At 39.0% G+C, this 12,337-nt stretch overlaps 1 protein-coding gene across 1 annotated transcript in view; it reads left to right on the top strand.

Moving 5' to 3' along the window:
* PHEX (phosphate regulating endopeptidase X-linked) overlaps positions 1-12,337 on the top strand; it is a 331,765-nt gene that overhangs the window by 145,616 nt on the left and 173,812 nt on the right. The window contains exon 6 of the mRNA XM_077480708.1: positions 3,064-3,132. Coding sequence (XP_077336834.1) covers positions 3,064-3,132 — 69 coding nt within the window. The remainder of the gene's footprint in view (positions 1-3,063; positions 3,133-12,337) is intronic.

Below are 12,337 nucleotides of genomic sequence, written 5' to 3'. Positions count from 1 at the left end.
CAATTTCTCCACAACACATCTTGATGATCCCCAAGACTTTTGGGACAACATTCTGTGGACAGATGAGACAAAAGTGGAACTCTTTGGAAGGTGTATGTCCAAGTATATCTGGCGTAGAAGGAACACTGCATTTCATAAAAAGAACATTATACCAACCGTAAAATATGGTGGTGGTAGTGTGATGGTCTGGGGCTGTTTTGCTGCTTCAGGACCTGGAAGACTTGCCGTGATAAAAGGAACTATGAATTCTGCTGTCTACCAAGAGATCCTGAAGGAGAATGTCCGACCATCTGTTCGTGTACTCAAGCTGAAATGAACTTGGGTTCTGCTGCAGGACAATGATCCTAAACACACCAGCAAGTCCACCACCGAATGGCTGAAGAAAAACAAAATGAAGACTTTGGAGTGGCCTAGCCAAAGTCCTGACCTGAATCCTATTGAGATGTTGTGGTATGACCTTAAAAAGGCCGTTCATGCTCGAAAACCCTCTAATGTAACTGAATTAGGACAATTCTGCAAAGATGAGTGGGCCAAAATTCCTCCAGGACGCTGTAAAAGCCTCATTGCACGTTATCGCAAACGCTTGGTTGCAGTTGTTGCTGCTAAGGGTGGCCCAACCAGTTATTAGGTTTAGGGGGCAATCACTTTTTCACACAGGGCCATGATGGTTTGGATTTTTTTTCACCTTTAATAATAAACACCTTCATTTACAAATTGCATTTTGTGTTTACTTGTGTTGTCATTGACTATTGTTTAAATTGGTTTGATGTTCCGAAACACTTAAGTGTCACAAACATGCAAAGGAACAGGAAATGAGGAAGGGGGCAAACACTTTTTCACACCACTGTATATACAGTATATATAGCTACAATGTAAAGTAGTGAGTGTACAGCCTGTATAACAGTGTAATTTTGCTGTCCCCTCAAAATAACTCACAGCCATTAATGTATAAACTGCTGGCTACAAAATTGAGTACACCCCTAAGTGAAAATGTTCAAATGGGGCCCAATTAGCCATTTCCCCACCCCGGTGTCATGTGACTTATTAGTATTACATGGTCTCAGGTTTGAATGGGGAGCAGGTGTGTTACATTTCATGTTATTGCTCTCACTCTCTCATACTGGTCACTGGAAGTTCAAAATGGCACTTCATGGCAAATAACTTTCGGCAGATCTGAAAAAAAGAATTGTTGCTCTACATAAAGATGGCATTGGATATAAGAAGATTGCCAAGACCCTGAAACTGAGCTGCAAAATGGTGGCCAAGACCATACAGTGGTTTAACAGGGCAGGTTCCACTCAGAACAGGCCTCGTCATGGTCGACCAAAGAGGTTGAGTCCACATGCTCAGCGTTATATATCCAGAGGTTGTCTTTGGGAAATAGACGTATGAGTGCTTCCAGCATTGCTGCAGAAGTAGAAGGGGTGGGTGGTCAGCCTGTCAGTGCTCAGACCATACACTGCACACTGCATCAGATTGGTCTGCATGGCCGTCATCCCAGAAGGAAGCCTCTTCTAAAGATGATGCACAAGAAAGCCCACAAACAGTTTCTGAAGACAAGCAGACTTAGGCCGCGTACACACGGGCGGATTGTCTGTCCAACTTAGTCCGCTGAACCATGTTTCAGCGGACAATCCGCTCGTGTGTGGGCTTCAGCGGACTTTTTCAGCGGACTGTCTGACGAACAAAGTCTTACGGAATTTCCGAAATTTTGTCCGTTCAAACTTGGTTTTGTCCGTCCAAACTTGGTTTCAGCGGACAGTCCGCTCGTGTGTAGGCAAGTTGGACGGACTAATTATGGCGCATGCTCAGAAAGGATTTACACGGCCGAAGATTGCATTGCAATGTATAGGACGTCGTTTTTCTAGTCCCGTCGTACGTGCTGTACACGTCATCGCGCACGCTTTCAGCGGACTGTCTGCTCATCGTGTGTGGTCCAGTCCGTTCATGCAAATTTTGAACGGACTGTCTGTCGGATTGTCTGACGAACTTAGTTGGCCAGACAATCCGCCCGTGTGTACGCGGCCTAAGGCCATGGATTACTGGAACCATGACCTGTTTTCTGATGAGACCAAGATAAACGTATATGGTTCAGATGGTGTCAGGCATGTGTGGTGGCAACCAGGTGAGGAATACAAAAAAAAAGTGTGTCTTACCTACAGTCAAACACTATGGTGGGAGTGTCATGGTCTGGGGCTGCATGAGAGCTGCCAGGACTGGGGAGCTACAGTTCATTGAGGGAACCATGAATGTCACTGCCTTGCTAAAGAAGCTGAGGGTAAAGGTGATGGACTGGCCAAGCATGTCTCCAGACATAAACCATATTGAGCATCTGTGGGGCATCCTCAAATGGAAGGTGGAGGAGTGCAAGATATCTAACATACACCAGCTCTGTGATGTCGCCATGGAGGAGTGGAAGAAGACTCCAGTGGCAACCTGCAAAGCTCTGGTGAACTCCATGCCCAAGAGGGTTAAGGCAGTGCTGGAAAATAATGGTGGCCACACAAAATATTGACACTTTGGGCAAGTGTAATTTCTTATGTGTTGTTACAAGAAAAGAAATAATACAATATTTACAAAAATATGAGGGGTGTAACTCACTTTTGTGAGATACCGTATATATATATATATATATATATATATATATATATATATATATATATATATATACACAATATTATAGTTGGAAAGAAATCCCCTTACGCCCTTTGCTGGGGATAGGTATTACTCGGACAGGAAATTAGGGAAATCTGCTCATTAGGAACACAGATGGCAATAAAAAGTCAATGTTGCTCTTAAATCCTCATCACTCTGCCAGAAAAATAATATTTCCCTGGAATTGGGCTTCCAGTTCCACGAATTAGATCTTAATAGTGTAAAACAAAGCTGTATACTTACAGTACTATACTATATTATACTACTGATACTATACTAAACTATACAAAGCCAATATTTGATTTAATTGGATGACTGTGCCTCACTGATCTCTGCATGCTTTTCTTAAAAAAGTAGTATATTGTAGATAAGTTACAATATTGATTTAACATATATTTTAATTTACAGTTTGATCAAGCATCCCTGTCATTATTATCTCATGAGGATTATCTTGACAACAGTACAACGGCAAAAAGAGTAAGTTCAACTACTGTGTTTTAAATGTGCTGTTTTTTGGAACAAAGGGTTGTCCGCTGCATTATTTTCTTCAGAGGCTGTCTATTGGAGTCATAACTAAAGGGTATACAAGAATATTTAAAACATGCAAGCAAGTCAAAATTAGCTTACACGCTGCATATTAGCCCGGAAGAGCTGTAATATTCCTAGCACAAGTCTATGATGGGATCTGTGGTACATATAGATTGTTATGGTACAGCAAATATGTGCGACAGATCAGCACCTGAGAAAAAATAGGAATGTGGACCTTCAATATGAGTCAATGGATGAGTCTATGATAAACTCAATCATTAAATCTGTAAATTTAGAAAAAAGGAGAGGACCTGGCTGCTGTAACTTTCACCATATCAAAATACCTTGGGCAACATGATGTCTATTTACAGTCTTGTACACATGCCATCAGGTTGTTACACCTCTATACTAATATCATCAAAGGATATAACTACTTCTAACTAAGCAAAGGCCAACTTTCCTCCTCACTCTCCATTTTCTGTAACCTCTGCTTCTGACCTCAGATGAGCCAGTGACCTCTTCCACTCGCAGTGCCTTATCCTGGCGCTGGACGTTCACAGCCTTTGGAGTCAAAAGGCTGTGGTGTAAACTGCAGGAACACAGGCAGCAAAAAAAAAAAACCTGAAAAGAAGGTCTAAGCATTCCCCTTACTCCAGAATGAAAAAAATGCTTTTACATACCTTGCAGTAGAACTAAAGGCACATTTTTTTGGAAAGAATAAGGGAGGGTTAAAATTCTTGTAAGTTTTTCTGTCTCCCTTTGGGGAAATTTCCCTTAATTTCCTGTCCCATAGCCAAGGCAGACAATGTGAGGAAATCCCTCCAAAGTGACAAAATCCCTGTTTGTCACCAGAGTCACCACAACTAGTGCCCTCATTGGAAGATTTTTCTCTGTTTCTGTTCTGATGACAACCCAACATTTGAGATTTTCTGTCACTTTAACTCTTGGTGATAATGTTAAACAGGACGTATCAGATGAGTCTGATGAATCTCCCTAAGTGCGACACAGACAGCAATAAAAACCTGACAGGTGTTCAATCCATCTTCACTCTATTAAAAATAAATAAAAAATAATTAGCTTTTAGTTACATAAAATTAGAATATCATTACAAAGTTACTTTATTTCAGCAATTCAATTCAAAAAGTGAAACTCATATATTTTAGTTGAGAGGATTTGGTTAGCCGTGTTATCTGCTAGTTTTGATCCACTGTGTTTTATCAGGTTTAAAGTTGGTGCAGCCCTCTACCAGGAAATTCTAGAGCACGTCATGCTTCCCTCTGCTGACCAGCATTATGGAGATACTGATTTCATTTTCCAGCAGGACTTGGCACCTGCCCACACTGCCAAATGTACCAATATATGAGTTTCACTTTTTATATTGAATTACTGAAATAAATTAACATTTTGATGATATTACAATTTTATGAGATGTACCTGTATGTGTTGAGCGAATATAAGAGAATCTTATGAAAGCTGTCTTCTTACATAACATTTTAGCTCTCTAATTATCCCGCTGATCCCCTGACAACATATTCTCAGACTCAACCACTGGCCCAGAGTAGGGATGAGAATCAGGTTCCCCACTACGAAGGGTTTGTTACATATCTCTGCAATATGTGAAGTTTGTGAATCACAAACTTTGGCTAAAAACTTTATAGATTAAATTTTAACATTGGAACATGCCCTCCCATGACAGTGCCCAGCTTCCCATGTTTTTTGTTTGACAATTGCTTGTTTATTAACCCTACAAATAGACCAAATTGTATAACAAGATTTGCCCCTATAGACTTTAATAGGGTTTGCCACAAAGTTTATACATTTCCAAATTCCAGGGTTTCCAGTGAATTTAGAACTCCTGATTTGAATACTTGTTACAGGCCAGTGGCTCAGAAAGTGTTGAAGTAAGTAGGACAGCATAACACAGAGGCAAAAAATATTTCTAGAATTTTTAATTTTTTTTCAAAGCAGGTTTCCTTTAAAAATAAGTCGTTTCTGCTGACCATATTGAGGGCTATTCCGATGTTGACTTAAATTTGCAGGCAGAAACACAGATGAGCTTCCCTTGGTGCTGATTGTGAATGCCAGCTATTGATCCAGCTTTATATGCCATCAAAAGCACAATGCAAGGTCATTCTGTCTCCCATAAGCAAAAGTCCCATCAACCTTTTCTAGTCTGTTTAGCAGCAAATGAAGTGATTTTATTTCTGTGGGCCTTGCTGCAGCACAAAGGTAGAATGCTGTTTTATTTGATTTTTATCTATCATTCGTTTTTATTTTTTTTTCTTGAATTCCGACTTGTACTTTTTCTTGCTTTTAAAACAATTTAAAAAAAATATTACATCTGATAAACATGACATTTTGACACCATGCAAATAATATGGAAAATAATTGTTCCTTTTATTGGCTTCAGTGCAAATCTTATTGTGTGGTTAAACTATCAAATATACATATATAAAAATATTTATAAAACAAAAGTAAAGAAGCACATGTTAATATCGATAATTTATGTGCTAAAAAAAAATTTAAAAAAATTTAATTAAGGTATACAAAGTTGTATTTTTACACAGAGAAATATACTGGAAAGAGCTGTTTTACAGAAGCATATGGAAGACAATGAAAACTTTTTTAACCTCTGAACACAAGGTCAAATTATCTCTTCTACAACAATATATGTTGTGAAATCATATTGATCTATTATAACCTTCAGCAAACAACTTATGGTTTGGAGGTAGAGGGTATCTGGAAGAGAGGAAAAAGAGTCTAGTACAGTAGGAATTTTGCTTGGGTCATAGAGGTGATATATAACAAATCCAGGGATCCTAAATGGCTTCAAAGTTAGTCTGTGAGCTATTTAAAATGCTAAGCAACCTATCATTCACCATGATCCAGTTAAAAAAGAAGTATGTACAAAGATTATTTGGCCATGGTTCTCTTCTGGGTCACTTACTTTTGTGCTCCTGTTATCTAGAGTCAGCTGATAGTGGGTTATTGCCCACTAGGGATGAGCTTCGAGTTCGAGTCGAACTCATGTTCGACTCGAACATTGCCTGTTTGCCTGTTCGGCGAACAGTGAACAATTTGGGGTGTTCGCGGCAAATTCGAAAACCCGCGGAACACCCAATACAAGTCTATGGGAGAAATCGAAAGTGCTAATTTTAAAGGCTAATATGCAAGTTATTGTCCTAAAAAGTGTTTGGGGACCTGGGTCCTGCCCCCAGGGGACATGTATCAATGGAAAAAAGTTTTAAAAACTGCCGTTTTTTCAGGAGCAGTGATGTTAATAATGCTTAAAGTGAAACAATAAAAGTGTAATATTCCTTTAAATTTCATACCTGGGGGGTGTGTATGGTATGCCTGTAAAGGGGTGCATGTTTCCCATGCTTAAAATTGTCCCTGCACAAAGTGTCATAATCTGCAGGAAAAAAGTCATAAAAAAATCACTCGTGGCTATAATGAATTGCCGGCTCCCCATAATACATAGAACAGTCATTGATAGATTAAAAAAAAAGCGTGGGGTTCCCCCAAATTCAATTACCAGGCCCTTCAGGTCTGGTATGGATTTTAAGGGGAACTCCACGCCAAATTAAAAAAAAATATGTCGTGGAGTTCCCCCTAAAAATCCATACCAGACCCTTTATCCGAGCACGCAAACCTGGCAGGCCACAGAAAAAGAGAGGAGATGAGAGAGTGCGCCTCCCTCCTGAACCGTACCAGGCCACATGCCCTCAAAATTGGGAGGATGCTTTGGGGGTCTGTGACCCCTCAAAGCACCTTGTCCCCATTTTGATGAGGACAAGGGCCTCATCCTCACAACCCTGGCTGGTGGTTGTGGGGGTCTGGGGGCGGGGGCTTATCAGAATCTGGAAGCCCCCTTTAACAAGGGGACCCCCAGATCCCGGCCCCCCCATTTGAAATGGTAAGGGGGTACAAAAGTACCCCTACCATTTCACAAAGAAAGTGTAAAAGAATGTTAAAAAAAGACACACACACCGTTGAAAAAGTTCCTTATTAAAAAATAAAAAAATGTAAAAAAGATTCCAGCAGTGGCAATCCACTCTTGCTATCCAGTGACGGATGATCATCTCTCTGGGGCAAAATTTGGTGTGGAGTTCCCCTTAAAATCCATACCAGATCTGAAGGGTCTGGTATGGATATTTAGGGGGAACCCCACGTTATTTTTTTAAAAATTTGACGCAAGGTTCCCCTTAATATCCATACCAGACCTGAAGGGCCTGGGAATTGAATTTGAGGGAACCCCACGTGCTTTTTTTTTTATCAATGACTTGCAATGACTGTTTTCTGTATTACGGGGAACCGACAATTCTTTATAGCCACGAGTGATTTTAAATGACTTTTTTTCCTGCAGAAATGACACTTTGTGCAGGGACAGTTCTAAGCACAGGAAACATGTGCCCCTTTACAGGCATACTATAGATACCCCCCAGGTACAAAAATTTAAGGAATATTACACTTTTATTGTTTCACTTTAAGCATTATTAAAATCACTGCTCCCGAAAAAACAGCAGTTTTTAAAAATTTGTTTTGCATTGATACATGTCCCCTGGGGCAGGACCCAGGTCCCCAAACACTTTTTAGGATAATAACTTGCATATTAGATTTTAAAATTAGCACTTTAGATTTTGAACGTTTGAGTCCCATAGACTTTAATAGGGTTCTAAATTTCACATGAAGTTTAGGTCTATTTGCAGGTTCTGGTGAGAACCGAACCGGGGGTATTTGGCCGATCCTTATTGCCCACTATCAGCTGCTGTAACAGAGCAATTCCAGGCTCTGGAAGGATCCTGACCATATTCTAGTTATCCACCCAGCTGCCTGACAGCTGGCTCTGGCTCTCAACACGTGGTTGAGAGCTGAAGTCAGCTGCACCCAGCCCATCTCCAGCTCTGTACTCTAGTGGATCCTGCAGGTGCAAAGTGGAGGGCAATGACTGCAATCATTTACACTGCGTAATGGCATCCATTTATAATGTTATTGTTTACTATTGTGATAGCTGTGATTGGCCACAGCTGTCACATGGTACAGGAGCACTGTGATTGGCCCTGTACCGTCTGATCACTGTGACCGATCACATTGATCACATGGTACCAGGACGGAGCACAGAGATCTGTGTCTGGTGGACACAGTAGTCACAGATCACTCTGCATGAGGTAGCCTTCTGTAAGGACGTACGGGTACAATTTGTGTCCTGCCTGTCCTTATATACTGTATATACAGTGGACGGGCAGTAAGCAGTTAAAATGTCTTAGTAATTATAATAGAGACAAAAAATACAGTGTTGGACAGGGTTTGTGTCGATACAGCAGATATTAATTTGTTACTTATATCAGTAGTATAGGTAATGTAGAGAAAGGGCAATGACCTACCTCAATGCAAATTACTTCTGGTAGAACTCTCATCACAAATCACAAAACAAAATTCTTGAATCAATTCATAGCAAGTGTGTTCCTGCATAAGCAGAGAAGAAAACAGCCATGTACAGTATATAAGTAGGCGCTGAAAAACAACTTCTGAAAGATCTCCAGTACCCCTACCCACATTCCTATAGTTTTGTGTAGCTGCATCAGACATGCTAAAGGTGGCTGCTGTTGTCAATGGTTCAAAACTAGGGATCAGCAAATTTGCCTAGGTCTGGTTTTCAAACAGTTTTTTGAAGACTTTTTGAAATCCCTGAACTTGAACTTTCCAAACTTTATGTTGAACCCCATTGAAGGGGTTGAAGCTTGTTATGTAATTGGGGCCATTCAAAAAGCCATTAAATAAGCCATTATCAAAGAAAAGCTTGGGAAGCCACACACATTGTACATAACAGCTCCAACATACATTGACAATATAGCTGCTGCAAGGTTCACTCTTTTATAAAAAGTGGGCTGGGTTTTAATTGCCTTCAAATTATTGGCTGTAATGACTCAGCTGACTAGATCCAAATGCTATGCACTACATTATAAGTTGTTGCTTCTTCCTCGTGGTGCACCTTTAAAGTAACCGGTCAAAAGTTTATGATGTTCATCACCCATCTGTGGGTGGATTAATAGAACTGATAGTCTGATGTTTGCAATGGTTTTAACTGGTCTGTGTATTACCTGTGCCAGTAGATGCGTGTATTGGGATATGTTTTTACACCAATAACTTGGGAGCACCAGAGAACCGCTTGATTGCAAAAAAGCAATCATGTTTTCAATGTGTGAGCATCCTGATAGAATGATAGTTGTGGATAAATGTCCCAGTGGATCCCAATGTTGTAGCAATGCAAATTAATGTAACACCCTCCTAGGTAGGTGCTTAGATAGTTAAGTACTGTAAGTTTTAGTGTGTGTTTTTTGAACATTTAATTGTCACACTGTACTCAGTGTGGCTGTAATTTTGGGTAAGATAAAAACATAGTTTTGCTCACTGCACTCAGTAAGCTCTAATTACTTAGTCAGGTCTGCTCTGTTGCTACCAGTCTGCTGGATAGCTCCTTCTGTATCCAAGGATCTTGAGAAGTTTCTGGGTGATAGGTGTGGAGTTATGCAGGTGGCAGCATGACTATGGATGCAGCACCAGCCTATCCCAGAGAGGCAGGTTCTGATGACTTGCCGGGAGACTGCATACAGTCTGGGAGCACAAAGTGCTTTGGGTCTTGCCCCAGAGTGAACACCAAGACAGAAGCTGCTGTTGGAGAGTCCTCAAATGAGTGACCTGAGGGGAAAAATGCTTAAACCCAGGTGCTTAGAAGAAGCTAAATGAGGGGAACTGCAGGGCTCAAGCCAGCCGGCATATACGCTGTGATTTCATTTTTGTTTGTGAGTATAATCTGTTTTTATTTGGAATAAAGCTGTTGGCCTTTTTTACACTATGGGAAGCCTCTCTATTTATGTCTTTTGAGCTACCATCTGCATATATGTGAGCTTCCCGTGTGAGGTTTCAGTCTGAATTGGTGGGGATTTGTGAACCATCCGGCAGATGTATACCGAATGAGCGTTTACACGCTTCCCTCTGGGAAGCGTGCATTTCTAATGGCGTTCAGCACATTTTATTGGTGACGGAAGATTGCACGTTTGAATAACATTATTGAAGGAGATATCATTTTCACTGAAAGGACTTTCATTTGGACTGTTTCACTTTGGGTTTTGGGTCACTTTTTCACATCTATTTATGCTTAATTGCTTATAATTTTATTAGAATACTTATTCGTTTTCTCATTTGTATTATTTATTATTATTTATTAGCACTATTTATGAATTTGTGCAATATTTATTTATGTATTATTCTTTATATATGTTGATGAATTATTTGGGATAATATATTTTTATTATTAATTTTATTCACTATGGTGATGGTCTGAAAGTTGTGATAACACCAGTGTTCAGATTTAGGGAGGTGGGAGTATGTAGGTAGCGCAGCTATACATTTTTGTTTTTTATTGATATTTTGGATGTGTATCACCTCATCATCATCTTAATAGCTTTAATTATTTAGTGGACAAATTTTCTTCTGATTAGGAGCGCAGTAACTTTCCATTTTTATTTATTTTATGGAAACGATGAGGTCATTTTAGGGGACCCTTTTGCTTGCTTTGGGTAAACTGTTTAGTTTTTGCTCCAGCCTTCATACATTAGCTTACCTGTGCTTGATTGTATAAAATGTGCCATCACTGTTATCACAAAATATTCCACAGAAATTAAAACCATGGCTACTGCCAGGAGTAAAAATTTCTGCAACAACTACTATGGTTGTACTGATTCATGCAACTTTAATAAATTATTAAATATATCTTTTGACACCTATAGTATATTTATTTTACCATATATAGTTAATTTGGGATCACAGATTGTTTATTAATTTATTTTAATAAAAACACATTACAATTTTACTTTAAGAGAACAATCCTTCTTCCATTTGAAAAGTAACTAATTTGATAGATGAAGAAGATTAATGGCATTTGAAAGTTTTTGCACTTCCAGTCATTGTAATCAACAGTAACTTTCAAACCTCATGACTGTATAAATCATGAGTGCTTTTATCTGATTGCATTTGTTCATTGTAGCTTAGTAGGAGTCATTCAAAAACTCTTTTGTAGTTGACAAATGGCCTTGGATGAAGGAAAGGAAAAGTTGGAGGATCTTTATATCTTAGTCAATACTGTCAAATGATAAGGAATATATTCTGCTGCAAGTACCGTTTAAAATCCCTGGAAAGTCTTTTATCTAAATGTAGCAATTTATTTATCTTTACTGTTTTCTCACAATATGTAAAACCAACTATCATGTTCTATAAATTGTATCAATAATAATAATCTATGCTCATCTAAAACTTAATTAAAAGGGAACATGTAAAAGCAGGAAAATAGTAAGAATAAACATTAGCAGTACAAGACATACTGCCTCCAAAAAATGAAAAAAAAAAAGTTGAAGCTAAGGGAGGGTGCATGCCGAATATGTAAAACTTAAAAGCGCAATTGATTTACTGTGTGATACCATCCATTGCAAGTTAGTGAAACAGTGAAACGGTTCTGTAACAACACGTTATACAGTACAACACTTTCTAGGACACCACCTACACATTTGTCATTTAATGTGAGTTTGTTTACCTGTACCATCCAAATCTGCAAAACTGTCAGATAATTTCTTTGCAGTAAATTCACTAGCCTAAAATAATAGCCAGTATTGTCTTCACATATTGCACTTTATTGTTGCATGGAGTCACCTTATTGATAATAAGTTGTGTCACTAAAGCACCTTATTTATATGGTCTTTTACAGACAGATTTCAGAGTGTGTATACATGGAAAGGCAGAGGGAATAATTAGTTAATAGTTTACATGTTACACTATATTGTTGCACAGACTCATTTTTTTACATGAAACTATTTTTGAGAAAATAAAAAACTGATAATTGGCATGTGCGTATATATTCACCCCCTTTGTTAAGAAGCCCAAAAATTTTTGGTGCAATCTATTACCTTCAGAAGTCACATAATTAGTGAAATGATGTCCACCTGTGTGCAATATAAGTGTCATATGATCTGTCATTACATATACACACCCTTTAGAAAGGCCCCAGAGGCTGCAACACCTAAGCAAGATGCACCACTAACCAAACACTGCCATGAAGACCAAGAAACTCTCCAAACAAGTAAGGGACAATGTTTTGAGA

The sequence above is a fragment of the Lithobates pipiens genome, unplaced genomic scaffold, assembly GCF_037356315.1.
Source record: "Lithobates pipiens isolate NorthernLeopardFrog02 unplaced genomic scaffold, aLitPip1_a1.2 Scaffold_16, whole genome shotgun sequence".
Lineage (NCBI taxonomy): Eukaryota > Metazoa > Chordata > Amphibia > Anura > Ranidae > Lithobates > Lithobates pipiens.
This window is presented reverse-complemented; position numbering and strand designations above follow the sequence as displayed.